General features: G+C 39.6%; 2 protein-coding genes across 2 annotated transcripts; both read right to left on the bottom strand.

The window, feature by feature from the left end:
• Positions 1 to 403: 403 nt before the first annotated feature.
• Positions 404 to 10,982, bottom strand: LOC145437679 (uncharacterized). Its single transcript, XM_080314959.1, has 6 exons — positions 10,438 to 10,982; positions 10,258 to 10,377; positions 8,702 to 8,885; positions 2,969 to 3,151; positions 1,888 to 1,998; positions 404 to 756 (listed from the first exon to the last, which is right to left on the bottom strand). The coding sequence occupies exons 1-6, from the start codon at positions 10,827 to 10,829 to the stop codon at positions 547 to 549; spliced, it is 1,200 nt and encodes a 399-aa protein (XP_080171085.1). The 5' UTR covers positions 10,830 to 10,982; the 3' UTR covers positions 404 to 546.
• A 957-nt stretch (positions 10,983 to 11,939) lies between these two features.
• LOC145437680 (uncharacterized) lies at positions 11,940 to 19,906 on the bottom strand. The gene is made up of 6 exons (XM_080314960.1): positions 19,533 to 19,906; positions 19,354 to 19,473; positions 17,999 to 18,182; positions 15,828 to 16,010; positions 13,681 to 13,791; positions 11,940 to 12,190 (listed from the first exon to the last, which is right to left on the bottom strand). Exons 1-6 carry the CDS (start codon positions 19,760 to 19,762, stop codon positions 11,981 to 11,983), a joined length of 1,038 nt encoding a protein of 345 aa, XP_080171086.1. The 5' UTR covers positions 19,763 to 19,906; the 3' UTR covers positions 11,940 to 11,980.
• Positions 19,907 to 20,419: the final 513 nt, after the last annotated feature.

The raw sequence follows: 20,419 nt of genomic DNA, 5'->3' as shown, positions 1-20,419 counted from the left end.
ATACAACTATCCAGTACAGGATATGAGCAACTACAGTTTATGACCGTAACAAGACATTGAGGGTTTTACTTTCTGAAGAGTGCCAATGGTTCAATGGTCATAGAAAGACATTCGGTGGTAGAAGCTGTTCATCAAAATTTAAACAAGGAGACTATAACATAATGACTTGGACTCAAGTCAAAACACAATGACTCAGACTAGGCCCTCTACTAGCTGACTTGAGCTCGACTAGGTTGTGAATTGAAAATGACTTGACTTGAGTCTAATCTATGAAAGAAATTGACTTGTGACCTGGTTACAGCCTTGCATATTATGACAAGTCATAAGTGCCCTAACACCTTTAATAGCTAACAACGGATCATTTGTATCGGTCTAGCAACCGGATAACACGGCCCAAAAGATATTTGACTTAATAAATGTATTATTGCATTCATAGGATTAGTGTCGTTATGACAGTAAAATTCAAGCTCAGCACTATTACACGGATATTGAAAATCATTTTCGTAAGAAACGCACTGGCCTGTGACGCACATATTGCATCATTGCCTACTTGACGTGCGAAAAGAAGGGCGCTAATGTTTTCAAGATGTAAGCCTCGACCGTGAGAGGCTGTTCGTCGTCATCTTCCTGCTCAACATCATCTTCAAAGGCAAGTTTTTTCATAAGCACTTCGTTGTTGGCTTGACCGAAGTATGCGACCGACCTCCTGATCAGTCCGTGCTTTGAAGGATCACTTGGCGGTATGACACGGTGCTTCTAAATGTTGAATGTAACCGTATGAATTCGCACGTTGTACTGGCGAAGAGGGCTGGGCAAAATCGAGTACCTGAGTGATTGGATTCTGAATCAAGTACGGTATTAGGCTTTGATTCGAGTAGCACTCATTATGACGTCGTAACAATATACAAGACAAGGAAATTTCAAATATGTGTCTATCATGCTGCCACAAATAACATAATGCCAGTTCTACATCACTTTTCAGAAAAATTTTGGTATTTTTTCGTCCACAGAGGAGGTCAGTAACAAAGTATTTCTACTTTTACGAGTATTCAATCTGCACCACATACTCAAGTGCTCACGTTTTAGACTACTCCCACTTCTACTGAAGCCGCCTTTAGGCAAAACCAGTCACTTTCTACTAACGAACTTTGTATAACAACAGTTGTATCACCAAATCATAAAATAATCTAAAATAGTACATTAAGCCTAAGCCATCTGTTTGCTTCGAATGCAAAGTTCTTTTGGATTCACAGCTGAGTGTCAAGCAAAAATATTCGGGTTTACAGCAATACCAATATCATATTCAACTGTATATTGAAGTTCTGTACCACCGAGAGTTCAAGTACAATTTTGCTTTGCGAAAACACTGTAACAAACATTTGTTGAGCAGGGTTGTAACTGAGTCACAAGTCAATTTGACTTTTACAGTTTTGACTCGAGTCAAGTTCAGTTCAACGCCGAGTCAAGTCCAAGTCAGGCAGCAACGGGTTGAGTCCGAGTCATAGTTTTAAGACTTGAGTCTAAGTCATAGTGTTTACTGTTCACTATCGAGTTCAAGTCAGGTTCCAACTCACATCTGTGACACTCTCGGGTGGAATCAAAGGCCTCGGATTCATAATATACTCAATAGTTCATTTTTTCATACTCTAAACACAATTTTTCAAACAGATATACGAGACTTTAATAAGACATATAGAATTTGTCGAGTCATGCGCAATGACTTGAGCACAAGTCGAATCAGTACACAAATTGAGTCGAGTCGAGTCATTTTCCATTTCAAGAAAATGACTCGAGTCAAGTCTAGTCCATAAAAATTAAGACTCGAGTCTAGAAGTGACTCGAGTCATTACAACCCAGATGTTGATAGATATGTGCATTAACACTCACGGTAGCTCGGAGACGTTCTCCGCTCCAAGCCTCCAATGTTCCTCCGATATTCAAAACAATCGCTTCTGGAACAGGCTGCACATCGACAAATTTGCCACACAAGTCCCTCACCTGTAAAATGCAACGGGTTGATGTGTCACTCCATGCTGAATTAGATGTAATCGCTATTCAGAGGTGAACGGCGGTGAAGTAATTTTACGTTTTCCGGGTGCTAAATCAAGTTTTCTACACATGTACTTTTCAATTCTTCTGCAGTGATCAGTCCATAAAGCCACAACGAAAACTAATCCAGTGAAACATGATACAGAAAATGATACATTTAATGTTAACGGACAAGGTTGCAATACAAGTCAGCCCTCAAGATTACCAGACCTCTATCTGACATATCAACCTCGCCTATCGACACATGTGTCATTCATTTTCATCATTTGTCATTATATGTTACTCCTTATTTCTTTCCATCCAGTGTGCATGCCTCCTGTTTAGGTCACCTGAGCCTAGGTGTGTGCCTGATTTCAAAGACTACTCCAAGACGTCCAAGTCATTCTATTTTATCGCATCCTTGTGGTGTTTTGAAATGATAAAAGTTTGTTATTAATAAACTAGGGTCACCATATTTTGAGATGGAGGACACTTTTCACAGGCTTCAAAAGTTGCTGTAGTGGAAGAGAAGACAGGTGATTTTCGTAGTTTTACAGCTGATTTCTTTGGGTTGACTAAAAAAAAAGGTCATTTTTCGATCTCGACTTTCGAAATACCCGCTGCTCGTCACCTAAGCCCACATTTCACGTTATTCGTGGTCTTTTGGGGTATTGTAAGCTAAAAAGAAGGACAAATTGACAAAAATGAGTACATTTGGGCGAAAGGAAAGTATTTAGTGTATGTAGGGAGTATGTATGGTAACCCTAACCCAACAGTTTTCAGTTTTTCAGACATAACTATGCCTACAATGCTTATTTTCTACTTGATAGGAAATGATGAGTTTCAGCCGGAAAATTTGGGTTTATTTCAATAAGAATATATTTTTCAATTGGAAACTGATACTGATAATCATTGTTAACAGCAATGGGCAGAAACTCGCCTGTAGACCTCCCATTTCATCCTGAAAAAGCAACGTCATTGTTGTCTTGTCATGGTGTTCTCCAATTCTGTTCAACGACACCGGGTCTTGCTTATCAACTGCGGGATACTTGAGTGTCTTAATGATAGAGTAATTTCCTTTTTGGTTCATCAGGGAATGCGCTTGGCAGAAGTAATCTTTGTCCTTGAATAATATTCGGCATGTATAGTGTACAGCAGTGGTTCTCAGCCGGGGGTCCAAGGACCCCTAGCCTAGGGGTTCGCAAAGCATTTTCAGGGTGTCCGCAAAATCTCCAAATTCGTAAAACGGTTAGGAAAATTTTGAGGCAGTTTCGCTTCATTACTGTTAAAAATTCATGACTCACATCAATAGAACGACCGTCTGAGATGAAATATCATATACTGCTGTAAAAACTAATTTTAATTGCCAAGTTGCCAATAGCCTACTGATAGAAACATATTTCGGTTTAGAGATGTCTTGTTGGGGTTTGTCGAAAAATTAAGTTGGAGTAATCAGAATGGCATCGAAATGTTTGCAAAAATCCATTTTCTTCTGTGATATGAGTACCGGTAACAACAATTCCAAAATAACTTCAAGATGATCTGCTAGATCGAAATGATTAGTCTGGACGTATTATTTTCATTAAAAAATATGTATCGCAATTATGGTGCCATGTATGTTGCAAACATACCCAAAGGTGTCGTCGGAAGCGTCACCCCATATTATTACATCTGCCACCACATATCTTCGATTAAACTGATTTTTGGCCTTCGTTCATACCATACCGTAGGTGCCGATTTTCAAGATCACGTCAACATCAAGAAATGCAGCAAAACTCGCTTGGAAATAATAACAGTCCACCCAATTTCTAGATCAGTGGTTCTTAACCTTTTTTCCTCCAGCGCCCCCTTTCAAAAATTATCGTGCTCCAGCGCCCCCCCAAAATTCATAATGTAAGGAATGTAATAAATACAATGAGTAAGAGGGAGGGCCGTAACAGCACTTCGTCAACCTCCTAAAAACGATTGCCTTACGCACCCATAACGTGATAAACCGAACTTCTGAGGGCTTCGCCCCCACAAACCCCCTATCGTGATTTCGATGGTCAGCAAAGTTTGTGTGGCCTGGTCGCCTTAGGTACCAAAATTTTCTATAATGCATGAATGAATAGGTGGTAATTACATATATAAGTCGCGATAAACTAGGCTTACCATACGTCCTCTTTTAAGAGGATTTGTCCTCTTTTTTGACTTTTTTGAAAGTGTCCTCGGAGGACGCCCTTTTGTCCTCTTTTTTGAAAATTTAGGTCAGATTTAGAGGAAATTGCGAGTGATATGCCGCAAATTAGCGCAGAAGTGAAGCTCCGGCAGGTATTTCGGAGGGAAAAGCGGTGATTTTAGCTCTGAGCGAAAAGAAGACCTTTTTTTTTATTTAGTCAACCGATCACGAAGTGGGAAAAATTTACTGGATTTTGAGAATTCTTCTCTCCAGTTTTGCATGTCTGAAATTTCTGAAAAAGTGTCCTCTTTTTACATTTCCAAAATATGGTAAGCCTAGATAAACTGAGTGAGCTGTTGTATAGGAAGATAAAGGGCACGTAATTAATAATTAAACATATTCGGGCGTGCCCGCAGGTACAATTATTCGTTACCAGGGCCGTAACAGCACTCCGTCAGCCCCCCCCCAAACAAAAAACGTTGGTCCTGGGCCCCCATCGGGCGATAAACAAAGCTTTTGGGAGACTTCACTCCCAGACCCCCATTAGGCTGTCCTCTATTTGCTGAAAGCCTGTTAGGTATCTACATTGGGTGTCCATTTACTGAGGCAGCTATTCTCGCCTAGTCGCCCAAAGCGCAAAAAATTTCACTAATTATTGATTGAATTGGTCAATATCATCGGGAATTGCGTGTAAATTGTGATTAATTTTTATCCTCTCACTGCTCACGTAAACACATTTACCGGTAGAGCTGAGTGAGGTGCAATGTTCCCTCTAAGCTGCGCACGTGCGCAGTGCTGACACGGTCTCTGCGCACAGAAAATCTACGTTGCGCACAACAAATCCGAAGTTATTACCTTTTTTTAGTCGATACGCACTGTTGTCCAGGGGTCAGCGCAGTGAGTTGTTGAGTGTGCGCAGACTCATCAAAACTTAAAGCGAACATTGTGAGGTTTCTTGGAAACTGTAGGGCCCGTTACTAATAATTAAACATATTCGGGCGGGCGAACCCGTTGGTATGACTTCGTTGCATGATGTTATTTCGTGACCCCCTGTCTGCAATATCAAAAAATATAGAATCGCTCAAAGGGGATATCGCCCAACAGGAATATCCCTGTTGCCCAATCGTACTAAACTAAAAGACGCACACAATTTCAGATTGGTATATCTTCACTGACATATAATTTTCCCCTGCCAGATGGAATTCGTCTTCTGGGGTTCAGATTGCCAAGACAGGAACATTCGGTGTCAGTCATTTAGGCGCCCATGGACAATTAAACCTATATGTATTTTGAAGGCTATATGTAACGAAGTTTTCGGTGTTAATTTGCTCTGAATACTCATTAAGGATATGTCCTATCACCACATCATCTACTGCGAAGCCATTTTCCTCCAGCGCCCCCCATACCGCCCCCCTGAGCCCAGCGCCCCCCATATCGCCCCCTGAGCGTTTCCGCCCCCCTTCAAAATCGCCAGCGCCCCCTGGGGGGCGCTGGGGGCAAGGTTAAGAACCACTGTTCTAGATTAATAGTAGGATGTTATTTTCAAGAAAAGTCATTTTGTTGCTGTTTATCACTAGGCTCCAGATAACATTAGCACAAGATAGATCAGGGGCGGGCAACATACGGCCCACGGGTCGGATCCGGCCCGCGAAGGGATTTTGTCCGGCCCGCCGAGAGTGTTTACTCTGAAAGTGAAATTGTATTGACAAATTTTATGCGTCACATAATGAATCCAAGTTTGCCAACCTTAGAAAGATGGACATTGAACTACTTGCTCGGTTCGGGTCTACTTACATTTTCTACCATGAACCAGTGTTGGGATGACTCGAGTCACCTTTTTCGTATGACTTGACTTGACTCGAGTCACCTTCGAAAAAAGACTTGACTTGACTCGGCGCTTCAGAAATGTAGATTGACTCGTGACTCGAAGCAAAATTTTCGAGTCAATTTAAAGTCATCAAGTAACTGATGTTGACTAAATCGCTGTATCTTGTATAAGTTCGTCAAACCTCCATTGCTATATCACAAATAAATTGATCACAAACGCAGTGATCGGAGCTTATACAACAGCTTAGGTTGTCGTAAACTTGCTCACCTCAACCAGCCCTCTTGTATGTAATTTAAATCAAACGAATATCGCTCATACGTTTATAATTGTATATCGTTGTAAGTAGGTGGGTAAGGTATTGAACTATATCATTTTTAAACTTTCCGAGGTTTCGTATGTTATCTTGTATTTTGGCTGATATTTAAAGACTGTGGCTACACCGATATACTTGCGTAGTTGAGCAGTTCTGCGTATGCGTGAGCGATACAGCGCCTTTTGCGAGTAAAATCAACTCTTCATTCCATTACTCCTCGCCACTTAATCCGCGTAAGCGGTGTCTTACACAAAGCCTAGAAGTGGGCCGTGCTATAAGTCGGCAGTTGAGGAATAAATATGAAGAATATTGGCCTGGTGTAAATGACCGTAGTAGTGGACAAACACCATGAATATCTCAAAACAAAAAAAACAAACTGTTTATTCGATTGTCGATTCGGAATAAATGGGTACTTCATCTGTGTTTAAAACAGTTAGCAAAATGTAATGACTTTGAATCATGTCTAGTACTTAGAAATTTCAACTTGACTTGACTAGTGACTTGACTTGACTTGACGAGGGTCACCTTCAAAAATCGAGTGACTTGACTTGGCCCGAGTCACCTTTAAAAATCAAGTGACTTGACTTGACTTGACTCGAGTCAAAATGTGCAATGACTCGAGATGACTTGTGACTTGACGGTTGTGACTTGATCCCAACACTGCCACGAACATTAACGAGGAAGGCCGCGTTCCAATATAACTGATGTTCGCGTGCAGTCTTTAGTGAGGGTTTCCGCATATGACACGACATGTAACCAGAGTTCAAAAAACTAGTTGACAATTATTGAACGACCACAGATCTACGATTGACTTTAATAGCTGTTGTAAATAAATTCAATAAATACTGTTTTTAGACTCTATGCTTTAAACTTGAAGTTTAGATTAAATACAATGGATTCCTTGTATACGTGGATAAATATGTGATTGAGGTATAATGTATAATGTATATATTCCATAATCCAGCCCGCCAAGTGCTTCATTTTCCCATATCCGGCCCGCCGACCGGAGAAGTTGCCCGCCCCTGAGATAGATGAAGGTTGTACTATCTATAATTGAGCTGAATTTGAACTAAAACTGATGGGGGGGGATCTGTGACGGTCCAAAAGGGGTCCACGATGACTAAAAGGTTGAGAACCACAGGTGTACAGCATACCGTACCAGAGTTTAAGGAATAGCGGTTACATAGCAGAGTATACCAGGCAAACCTCTACTTCATTCATTCTTCTACTTTTACTTACTATACTGTGAGCACTCTGTTACTGACCACCTCTGGTGAGTAGGTTCACTCAATACCATTTTAGAGTATGGTATAGATATGGCTGGCTCTGGATCAGGGGTCACCAACACGCGGGCCGCATGGGGCCCTTGAGGTCATATTTTGCGGCCCGATGCCTGATTTGAAATTTCGGAAGAACGCCTCATAAAGCATTTTGGAATGATGAAATTGATTTCAGTTTGAAACAATGTTGTTGTTCAAAATAAGCTATTCACTTGTGGCCAACATCACTATTCCTCACTAGCTGATACGGCTTTGGCGATGGTAATAGCATTCCATGAAGGTAGAATTAGCTGATATGATATGCAATGGCCTACGCTGCCAAGACTGAGATGTTCAAAAAAACGACTTGGGGGTACACTTCTGATACTTTTAAAATCTTTATTCCTATCGAAATTACAATATGGCGTCATCTGCTGGGGAGCTGCCAGTGTTAGCGCACTCAAGCCACTGTCAAAACTTCAACATCAGGTCCTACGCATCATAGCCAGGGCCCCAATGGGGCCAGGTTGTGCATACAACAAATCACTGCTCAAAAGAGTCAGTGTCCTAAACATAGAAGATATGCGAAAACTAGAAATTATCAAAGTTTATGTACCGTATCAGTTCCACTGTGGTCACTGTCCCGAAAATTTCAATGACTTCGTTACCTCGATATCAAAAGTGCATAAGTACTACACACGCGCGTCCTCGTGTCATATGCTCGACGCTAAAGATCATCGCTCTATGAAATATGCCAGACCTAATGTATGGAGCAGTATCTTGCCGGCTATCCGTCAGTCGTCGAACATTTCCATATTCAAGTGGAAATATACAAGAAATTTCTACTGAAGGAATACTAGTCAGTCCTCTACTTTACCAGACCACAGATGTAGTTTTGAAAATGTGAATGTTTACACTGTGTGGCCTCTTTTTATCTCTATATTGAATTCATGCGGCCCGCGGTCTCTACGAAATTTGAAAAGTGGCCCGTGACCCGTTTTGAGTTAGCGACCCCTGCTCTAGATTGTGCATTATTCACAGTAGCCTACATGAACTCCCCAAGTTTACTGCAAAGCACCGAAACATCACAGTTGCTCGATAAAAACATTACTCACTTTCAGTCTCATTCCATATCCGAGCGCTTTCATTAACCTCATCAACAGCTTACTTGAGATATCGGCAAATTCCGCGTAACATTCTCGCATCCCAGGAACATCGGGCCAGTTTATATTCTCATTGGTGTAGGCATCGCTGCTAGTTCGAAAACCTTCATATGAATCTACGTCTTTTTCATTCGCTCTGTAATCCATGAAGAATTTTGTGGAATGACTATATTCCGCCATATTTCATATCAAAGACCAAGTCTTTATCAGAGATGCACTCAAGTAGTAGTAACGCCGTGAATTTATGCTCCATTACAGGTAGAAGTATACAGTAGTAATATTTAAGTAGATTTACATGTCAAAACTACTTCAAGTGCAATTAGAAAATGAAAGGTCTCAAAAGTAATCAAGTTATTAAGATGTACTCGAGGGGTTCCATACTTTTAGCCAGGGATATCTAGATATCCCTGCTTTTAGCAAGTACTCAGAGATGGCTAACATCAAAACTGAAAGATGCATCTTCACGACTGCAAAGATACAGAATCTTCGAAAATACATTCAGTTAACAGGATACCGGTCCAGAGCACGGCTGTGATGACTCGAGTCGCGATTTTTTGGTGACTAACTCGAGTCATTTTTTCAAATGCGTAAAACGACTTGACTTTGTGTTGACTCGACCTGTACTCGATTCATTATGCATGACTCGAGACTAGGACAGCCAAGACAGACATTTCATTGTAACTTCGAATAGTAGAGTTATCACTCATCACATTATTAGAATTCCATCTATCAGTCCTGATAGTTGGAACGTAGGGTCAGGGACTGTTAAAACTAGGGGAAATTACTATATTTATGAATGCAAGTCATTCTATATCACTCACGTAGAGTTGAAAAAAGTGGGTCGAACTGAAAACTGAACAGTGAACATCATGACTTGGACTCGAGTCAAAACATTATGACTCGGACCCGATCCTCTACTAGCTGACTTGGACTTGACTCGTGGTGAATTGAAAATGACTTGACTCGGGTCAAAACTATAAAAGTAAGATTGGCTTGTGACTCGGAACCTCGTGACTTGGTTAAAACCCTGATACGCGAGGCTAGTTCCCGCGGTTCTTGTTTCACCAATAAAAGTGTCGCAAACTTGTGCCAAAACTATTTTCCAAGTACATGAGCAAATGATTTGAAATATCAGCACTCGGGTTAGTAGTGCAAGGTAAAAGCTACTTACTAGTACTCTTAAACTATAGAAGTAGCCTACTTTATACTGACCTTCTGTGGTCTTAATGTAATTAGAATCAAACACCAACTGAAATCGTCACTAACCAGCATGAATAGCATTATGATGGTACCGAAGGTAACAACGTGTTCCAAGTTGACTGATCTACATCAAGATAATGATTGGCATTATATTAGGGTTACCACTTTTTGAGATCTGGAAAGGTGGGCACTCTCCACTTCCTTAAACTAGGCCCACCTTTTGCGTTATTTGTGGTCTTTTAAGCTAAAAAGGAGGGCAAACCCTCGTAAAGGACGACGTGTGGTAACCCTACATTATATCTACTTACGTCGAAGTGCCGATTGGATCGTATGTGAGAGTGAAACCTTTCTGTACGAACTGCATTTTAGTAGCTAGCGGCAACGCGTAAAACTTCTCCCCTATCGCATTCATATCGTCAACTTTGCTCCTAAATGCCAAGGTCGATTATTATTATCAATCCTGATTTTACTATATCAAAACTACTAACCAGGGAATTCCATGTCCTGTAAGATATGAAAATCCTGCTGTGGACAAGGCGGAATACAACTCATCTCCGATGGATTGCAGATTTTGCTCGTTTATTTCGTCATCTTTCACAAGCAATCCACATTTGGAGAAGTCGATCATAGGAATATTATAACTCATTTTGAAAATTATGCAGCATTTATGTTCTGATGAAATGCATTGCGAGAGATAAGGCATGATTATGACGCATATCGTTGCTAACTGGATGCGCATAAATGAATCAAGAAATTTGCTTGAATAAAAGTGTGGTTGAAATATCGCTTCCAGCATCATCACCCAACTGGAACACACATAAATGATCTGATTTAAAACTGGCAAAGAAAATATAATAAGAGTTGGTATGGCAAAATGCATGAAACTGAGTAATACTATAACTCATTTTGACAACTACAAACCATTATGTACTGATGAGACGTTTTGAGACATAATAAGCACATGATTATGAATATGATTATGAAGCATATCTTTGCTAACCTGAAAACTGTCGAAATATCGCTTCCAGCATCGTTAAACTACTGAAACATGCACAAATGAGCAGATGTGGCACTTGCTTATATAATAAGAGTTGGTACCGGTATGGCAAAATGCATGAAACTGAATGTACCACCCATAGAATCGTGAAATAAAATAGTTAAAAAATTCATTCAAGTGCAGACGGAATTCTGAATACCGATCTTTTAGTTAATAAAATCATTTAGTGGGAACTATTGTGGTGGGAGTGATTTTCCACTACTTGCATAACTTGAATCGGTGTAGCTTTCAAGTATTAACAACTTCTATATTTCAAATCAAATTACTTCTGTCGGTGACCAAGGAACATCTGTTACACAATGTGGTCCGAAACTATTTTAAATCACGACAACAACACACTGTATTACGAAATTGCACTTGTTTGAGACAGCATTGGTCGTTCTGCATTAGTCACACGCAATTGTCTTATTCAAGTCTATACAGTCATTAGTCATGTAGACTTCAGGCAAGATAATGGAACAGTAACGTAGCAAAACAAAATAGCGGTATCTTTCAAAGAGACACTTATAACGTAAGAGTGATTTCCAGCGACTACTATTAAAAACAGGGCGAGAAAACACTGAAAGAAAATAGCCCGAATAGAGATATCTGGTCACAATTACATCATAGAAATCAATAGAACTGGAATTTCTACTTCCAGGAAAACAATAAGTTGTTGCTGTTCCGGCATTTATAGTGTTTCAACTACTATATACGGCCATTTACAACAGGTCGATATTTCTTATTATGATTCCTGATCCGCCGGCTTGCGGCATGGCCCACTTACGATCTAGGCTTTTTGTTAGACACTGCTGTCAACGTCACTATTGTATCAACCCAATAACTCAGAGCATGAGAAACGCCTACAAAGATCTTTGACTCGATTAATATGTAACTGTACATATAGAAGTAGTGTAGTTACGGTGAAAATATTCAAGTTCAGAACCGTTATGATTTTAGTAAGAAACGGAGCAGCCTGAGATGCACATCATTGCCTACTTGGCATGTGAAAAGACAGGCGCTAATGTTTTCTGGATGTAATCCTCAACTGTGAGAGGCTGTTCTTCGTCATCTTTCTGGTCAACATCATCTTCAAAGGCAAGTTTTTTCATCAACACTTCGTTGTTGGCTTGACCGAAGTATGCGACCGACCTCCTGATCAGTCCATGCTTTGAAGGATCACTGGGCGGTATGACTCGGTGCTTCTAAATGTCGAATGTAACTATATGGATTTATACAATCTACTGAGAATAGGAACGAGAACGAATACTAGTCAGCCCTCAAGATTACCGGACCACTATCTGACATATCGATCGCGTCGTCCGCCACATCCCTCCCCATTTTGTGGCTCGTCCCTTTATATTATCTTCTTTTACTTTTCATTCAGTGTGTAATTTTATGTAGAATATTTTAAAACTTGCTAAAGATTGATCTGATATCAGAGCATGTGAGCGGTGTAGTCTAATCTGGGTTTCTGATATAGTCATGATAAGTAGGCTATCGCTACTGTCATTGCCAAGGTCATAATAAATCAGCGTTAGATTTTCTTCGATAAATATTGGAACAGATCAATAACAACTTGAATATAATCATTATTGTGCAATAGTAATAGCATTATTTCTTAACCTTGTTAGCGACCGTACCCCTTGTGCTTTCAATAAGATTCCCCGTGCCCCCTGTTCATTTTCAACACAATTTCTGATGGTACCGATATAAAAATCAGAAAGCTCATTCACATAAAATCGTGCGTAGGGCGAAAAATATTTTCCAGTTGAATAAATCGGCCCAGAAAATATTTGACAGCGTATATGCCTATTTCCACAATGCATCTTGTACCCCTAATGTGGTGCTTCCTACCACGAAGGGGCTACGGACCCCTGGTATAGAAATGTCCAATTGCTGAAGAATCCATTGGTGTTAAAGCTGTGGAAAGTACCACTACCTTACTCGCCACAGATAATAACATGGATAAAGAGAACAAACAATACTTAGGATTTAACCAAATATACATCACGGGGGCCACAGAATACCAATGGTTGCCATACTGACCTGATTAGATGTCTATATATCCCACATAACGCAAGCTACGGCCTTTTGATATATTACTATTCCCCATGACAGTTTCATAGATTGTTGCGTCCGTAGGATTACCAAGTCACTATTCCGATACGCAAGTCTTTCTCTGATTTCAACGTTTGACCCGACTCAACTCGAGTCATTTTTAGTTTATCACCCAGAGTAATTTGACGAGAGGTCGCATCAAACAAAATCACAAGTTTCAGTCACGTTTTATCATCATGAACTAGAAATGTGACCAAATAGATATCTTCCACATCATGGTATATTTTAGAAGTGATGTGATAGTGAAGATTTATGACACTTGAATATATTGTCGAATACTTGAAATTCCAAATTGCCTTCTGCTGTATACCAAGCTCGGATCATTTCGCAATATAGGCTACAGTTCTTCTGTAGCATTTTTGGAAAGCCAGAAATTAGATTGAAACTAAAATGAGAGAAAAGAAACATTTAACAAATTAGATTGGAATAGAACATATATAGCCATAAAGCCATAAAGCTCTTCCTTCAAGAGTGCATGATTGATACTTCATTCATAGACGCCGGCGCACAATAATGTTTCAACAAAACACTCTGTACCAAACATATATTGAGAGATATGTGCATTCAAACTCACTGTAGCTCGGAGACGTTCCCCGCTCCAAGCCTCCAATGTTCCTCCGATATTCAAAACAATCGCCGTTGGAACTGGCTGCACTTCGACAAATTTGCCACTCAAGTCCCTCACCTGTAAAAGGTAACATGTTGATGTGTCACTCCATGCAGAATTAGATGCAATCCCGAGGTCAACGATGAAGTAATTTTACGTTTTCTGGGGGCTAAATCAAGTTTTCTCCACATGTAGGCTACTTCTTAATTATTTTGCAGTGATTAGTCCATAGAGCCACAACGAAAATTCATAAAGTGAAACATGAAATACAAAAAGATATATTAGGGGACTAGCAAGTCAACAGCGCTATCTTGCGGATGGCTACCCCCATCACCATGAAATTTTCACACCTGCTAGGTGTAGCTATGCTCTGTTCAAAACATTGAAAATTGTAGTTCTGCTTTGTAGAATTTGGATTTGACAGTCGAAAATTGCACTGATCGCCGAACATCTAATCTCATCACTATGGTGCTCCTTTTCCGATCTAACGCCTTCATTAGGACGGACTAGGACAGCCATATGCTATGCTAAAGTTTGAAGGAACATGTGCAACCCATCTTTGAGAAATTTCATTCCGAAATTTCAAGTTATTATTTCAAAAAGTTTGCTGCGAAGTTCTGTAATTCAGAGCAGAGTATACCTAGGCCAAACGACTCTTAGCGTAGCATAGGTCTCGATGTTAGCTTTTCAAAAAACCATGAGTGAATACTATACGACATATATGTCATACAAATTTTTGATTTATCATGAAGCTGTGTAATAAAATTTTACAATGGAGGAAAACGTTAATGACCATTTTACCAGTAATGAAAGATACTGAACAGGTACCAAGTAAAATTGAAATTATGGAGTTTTTAGTTATGTTTAGGGTAAGATAAAGCCATGAGGTGAGAGTATAGGTAATATGTTAATATTTCCAGCCAAGAAAAAATACTTGAAAATTTTGATTTTTTTTCAAAATTTTGACTTGCTAGTCCCTTAAATGTCAATGGACAAGGCAGGAATACTAGTCAGCCCTCACTATTACCAGACATCGATATCGACACATGCGGTATTCATTTACACCACTGGTCATTATATGTTATGTCTTATTTCTTTCGATCGAGTGTACATCCCTCTTATTTACATCGCCTTGGCCGAGGTGGCTGTCTGATTTTAAAGACTACTCCAAGTCTATTTGACACCTTTTTCTATTTTCATTCTATTGTATTCTTGTGGGTGTTTTACAATCGTAAATATTTGATAATAATAAACTGATGCTGATACGCTAAGGAATGGTTATCAGAGGTACCACTAATTCGAGTACTTTTGCCTACTTATTTAGGTGGTCAAGTTTTAGACAATTTCCACTTCGACTCAACAGTTTTCAGTTATTCAAACATAACGATGCCTAGAATACTTATTTTTCTTCAATTGGAAATGACGAAATTCAGCCAAAAATATTTGAGTTTATTTCAATATGAATATATTATTCAATTGAAAACTGATACCGATGATCACTGTTTACAGCAGGGTTGTAACCAAGTCACAAGGTTCCGAGTCACAAGTCAATTAGTTTTGACTCGAGTCAAGTCGACTGATTTACAATTCACCACCGAGTCAAGTCCGAGTCCAAGTCAGGTAGTAGGGGGTTGAGTCCAAGACATAGTGTTTTGACTCGAGTTCAGTTCTGACTTCAATCCGGTTCATCCCACTTTTTTCAACTCTGCTCGAGTGATATAGAATGACTCGCATTCATAATACAATAATTTCCTCAGTTTGAACAGTTTCTGGCCCTATTTTCCGAGCATCAGGAGTGATAGACGAAATACCAATGAGGTAACTTTACTATTCTTCGAAGTTACAATAAAATGTCTGTCTTGGCCGTCCTAGTCTCATGTCATATGACTTGGTTCGAGTCATGCACAATGACTCGACTTGTACTCGAGTCAATACAAAAATTGACTCGAGTCGAGTCATCGTACACATTTGAAAAAATGGCTCGAGTCATTACAACCCTGCTGAATTGGATATGTTTCAGCCAAAAATATTCGGGTTTATTTCAATATGAATATAATGGTCAATTAAAAACTGATACTGATACTCATTGTTAACAGCAATGGGTTGAAACTCGCCTGTAGACCTCCCATTTCATCCTGAAAAAGCAACGTCATTGTGGTCCTGTCATGGTGCTCTCCGATTCTGTTCAACGACACCGGATCTTGCCCATTAACTGCGGGATACTTGATTGTCTTCGTGATAGAGTAATTTCCTTTTTGATTCATCAGGGAATGCGCTTGGCAGAAGTAATCTTTGTCCTCGAAAAATATTCAACACGTATGGTGAACAGCAGTGGTTCTGAACCGGTGGTCTGCGAAGCATTTTTAGGGGGTTCCCCCTACCTCTAAATTTGCAAAATTATTAGGGAAATCTTGAGGCAGTTTCGGTTCATTACTGTTAAAACTTCATGACTCACACCAATGGAATGACTGTCTGATATGAAATATCATATACTGCTGTGAAAATTAATTCTAATTGCGGAGTTGCAAATAGCCTACTGATACAAACATATTTCGGTTTAGAGATGTCTTGTTGGGGTTTGCCGAAAAAATTTAAGTTGGAGTGATCAGAGTGACATCGAAATGTTTGCAAAAATCCATTTTCGTCTGTGATAGAAATGACCACTATTCCAGGATAACTTCAAGATGATCTGCTAGATAGAAATGATTAGGCTGGACGTTAGGGGTGTTCAGAAATGAATTTTTTTCTCAAATTCTACTGGCTACTTGATAAAATTGTTAGGTTACCTAATTGAAGCCTGCACACCAAATTTGGTTCGATTCCAACCAGTAGCTGCTGAGCTACAGGAGAAGAAAGATTTTTATTTATTATATAAAAATGAATAAAAAAAATTTCAAAATTTCTGTTTACCCCATCAAATTGTTAGGTTGTCTATAGAAACGATGCTCACAAGATTTGGCTCAATTCCAACCAGTGGAAGTTTAGTTATTGCCAGGGTTGTAACCAAGTCACAAGGCTCCGAGTCACAAGTCAAGCTCACTTTCATATTTTTGACTCGAGTCAAGTCGAGTCATTTTCAATTCCCACCGAGTCAAGTCCGAGTCCAAGTCAGCGAACAGAGGATCGATTCCGAGTCATGGTATTATGACTCGAGTCCGAGTCCAAGTCATTGTGTTGACTGCTCAGTTTCCAGTTAAAGTCTTCCTAAACCCACTTTTTTAACTCTGTTTGGTGATATCGAATGGTTCGCATTTATAACATATCAATTTTCCTCACTTTTAGTAGTTTCTGGTCCCATTTTCAAGCACCAGTACCAACAAACGAAATCCCAATAATGTGTTGGCTTCGAAATTACAATGAAATGTCGGTCTTGGCCGTCTGAATCTCGAGTCAATGACTTGCTTCGAGTCATGCGCAATGACTCGAGTCCAAGTCGAGTCAATACACAGATTGACTCGAGTCGAGTCGAGTCATTTCTGTATTTTGAGAAAATGACTCGAGTCGAGTCGAGTCATCCGAAAATCGTGACTCGAGTCTGACTCGAGTCGAGTCATGACTCGAGTCATTACAACCCTGGTTATTGCCATCGAAAAATTTTGGATTTGAATAAAATAGTATTTACGGCGACCGATTCTTTAATTATTTATTATAGTTGTGCCCACCGTAAATACTATTCTTTTCAAATCCAAATTTTTCGGCGTCAATAACTCCGCTTCCGCTGGTTCATACCAAATCGAAGGCGTGGATTTTCAAGACACGATCGCATCAAGAAATGCAGCGACAGAACTTGCTTTGAAATAATATCAGTCCACCCGATTTCTAGATTAATAGTGTGATGTTGTTTTCAAGAAAAGGCATTCTGTTGCTGCTTATCACTAGCCTATAGTTAACATTTGCACAAGATAGATGGAGGTTGCACGATATTTGAGCTGAATTTGAACTAAAACTGATGGGGTGTCCGTGACAGTCCAAAAGGGGCTCGCGAAGACAAAAAGGTTGAGAACCACTGGTGTACAGTATGCCAGTGCTTGAGGAGTAGAGGTTACATAGCAGACTTTATCAGGCAAACTTCTACTTCATTCTACTTTTACTTACTTTACTGTGAGCACTCTGTTACTGACCAGTGACCACCTCTGGTGAGTAGGCCTACTCAAGACCATTTTAGAGTACGGTACAGATATGGCTGGTTCCAGATTGTCCATTATTCACAGTAGCTTACATGAACTCCCCAAGTTTACTGCAAAGCACCGAAACATCACAGTTGCTCGATAAAAACATTACTCACTTTCAGTCTCATTCCATATCCGAGCGCTTTCATCAACCTCAACAACAGCTTACTGGAGGTATCGGCAAATTCTGCGTAACATTCTCGCATCCCGGGAACGTCGGGCCAGTTTATATTCTCATTGGTGTAGGCATCGCTGCCAGTTCGAAAACCTTCATATGAATCTACATCTTTGGCATTTGCTCTGTAATCCATGGAGAATCACGTGAAAGGTCTATATTCCGCCATATTTCATATCAAACGCCAAGTCTTCATCAGAGATGTACCCAAGCGATACCGTGAATTTCCATTCCATTCTAAGTAGAAGTGTATAGTACTAATATTTGAGTAGATTTATGTCAAAACTACTTCAAGTGCAGCTAGAAAATGAAAGGTCACAAAAGTACTCAAATCAGATTTAGTCGAGGGGTTCCATACTTTAGCAAGTACTCAGAGATGGCTATCATCAAAACTGAAAGATGCACCTTCACGACTGCAAAGATATAGAATCTTTGAAATTAGATTCAGTTAACGGGATACCAGTACGGAGCAGGGTTGTGATGACTCGAGCCGCAATTTTTAGGTGACTCGACTTGACTCGAGTATTTTTTTCAGATGCGTAAGACTCGACTAGAGGCAATTTTTATATTGAATCGACTTGTACTCGAGTCATTGTGCATGACTCGAAACTAGGACAGCTAAGACAGATATTTCATTGTAGCGAAGTTACCATGTTATTAGTATTTCGTCTATCAGTCCTGATACTTGGAAAATACAGCCAGAAACTGTTAAAACTGAGGAAAATTACTATATTATGAATGCGAGCCATTCTATATCACTCGAGCAGAGTTGAAAAAAGTGGGTTGAACCGGATTGAACTCAAAACTGAACGGTGAACATAACGACTTGAACTCGAGTCAAAACACTATGACTTGAACTCAGACTTGACTCGGTGGTGAAGTGAGAATGACTCGAGTCAAAACTGTAAGTGAAATTGACTTGTGACTTGGTTACAACCCTGATACAGAGCCTAGTTCACACGTTTCTTATGTTTCACCAACAAAAGTGACACAAACTTGTGCCAAAACTTCTATTGAAGTAAAAGAAGAAGTAATTAAAAAATACACCCCCACCCCGGTAAGTACTAGTAGGTAAAACATACCGTACTTAGCCTACTAGTACTCCTGAACTGCAGAAGTTACCTAATTAATTACTGACCTCCTGTGGTCTTCATGTAATTGGAATTTGTAATTCAACAACAAATGAAATCGTCACTAAATAGCAAGAATAGCATTATGATGGTACTGAAGGTGTTTCAACGTGTTTCAAGTTGACTGATCTTCATCAAGATAACATATGAAAAAATCTCCACCTACGTCGAAGTGCCGATTGGATCGTATGCGAGAGTGAAACCTTTCCTTGCGAATCGCATTTTAGTAGCCAGCGGCAATGAGTAAAATTCCTCACCTACGGCATTCATATCGTCAACTTTGCTCCTAAATGCCAAGGCCGATCATTATTATTAATCCTGATTGTATTGTTTCAAACCACTAACCATGGTATTCCATGTCCTGTAAGGTATGAGAATCCTGCAGTGGACAAGGCTGAATACAACTTATCTCCGATCGTTTGAAAGTCTTGTTCGTTTATTTCGTCATCTTTCACAAGCAATCCACATTTGGAGAAGTCGATCATAGGAATATTATAACTCATTTTGAAAATTATGCAGCATTTATAATCTGATGAAATACATTGCGAGAGATAAAGCATATGATTATGAAGCATATCGTTGCTAACTGGATGCACATAAATGAATCAAGAAATTTGCTCGAATAAAAGTGTTGTTGAAATGTCGCTTCCAGCATCATCACCCAACTGAAACACACATAAATCATCAGATTCAACACTGGCAAAGAAAATGCAATGAGAGTTAGTATGGCAAAATGCATGAAACTGAACGTACCACCCATAGAACCGTAAAATAAGATAGCTTAAAAAGTCATTCAAGTGCAGATGGAATTCTGAATACCAATCATATTTTCAAATATTAAATCATAAAAAGAAGTTGTCATTGAGTCGCAACTTTTTGTATTTGAGTGATTTTCCACTGCTTGCATAAGTTGAACTGATTTAGTTTTCAAATCAAAAAACTTATTGAATTCTATTGGAGACCAACAGACATCCGAAACTGGTCTTCAACTACTTTCAATCATTATAACAGTCCACCGTATCACGATCATGGGATATAACTGTGAAATTGCACTTGTTCGAGACAGCATTGGTCATTCTGCATTAGTCACATAGATGGAGTCAGCAATTTCATATATTGTCACGCGCAATTGAGTTGATGAAGTCGATATTTATAGTCATCGAATTCGATATGACGATAATGAAAATGGAACATAGATCCTCATCTTATCAAATGCGCAGTACTGATAGAGG

This window comes from Botryllus schlosseri, chromosome 4 (genome assembly GCF_051294905.1).
Source record: "Botryllus schlosseri isolate E-star chromosome 4, Bs_hap1, whole genome shotgun sequence".
NCBI classification, from domain to species: domain Eukaryota; kingdom Metazoa; phylum Chordata; class Ascidiacea; order Stolidobranchia; family Styelidae; genus Botryllus; species Botryllus schlosseri.
This window is presented reverse-complemented; position numbering and strand designations above follow the sequence as displayed.

Excerpts from the sequence above, each read along its gene's own strand:
- LOC145437679 (XM_080314959.1), bottom strand. The coding sequence starts at position 10,829 with ATGCATTTTGCCATACCAACTCTTATTATATTTTCTTTGCCAGTTTTA. Across the intron at positions 10,378-10,437 it reads ACAGGACATGGAATTCCCTG|GAGCAAAGTTGACGATATGA; the intron begins GTTAGTAGTTTT and ends CTTGGCATTTAG. Across the intron at positions 1,999-2,968 it reads ATGAAATGGGAGGTCTACAG|GTGAGGGACTTGTGTGGCAA; the intron begins GCGAGTTTCTGC and ends TGCATTTTACAG.
- LOC145437680 (XM_080314960.1), bottom strand. The coding sequence starts at position 19,762 with ATGCTTCATAATCATATGCTTTATCTCTCGCAATGTATTTCATCAGAT. Across the intron at positions 16,011-17,998 it reads GATATGGAATGAGACTGAAA|GACAAAGATTACTTCTGCCA; the intron begins GTGAGTAATGTT and ends ATATTTTTCGAG. Across the intron at positions 12,191-13,680 it reads GGGAACGTCTCCGAGCTACA|AAGCACCGAGTCATACCGCC; the intron begins GTGAGTTTGAAT and ends TTCGACATTTAG.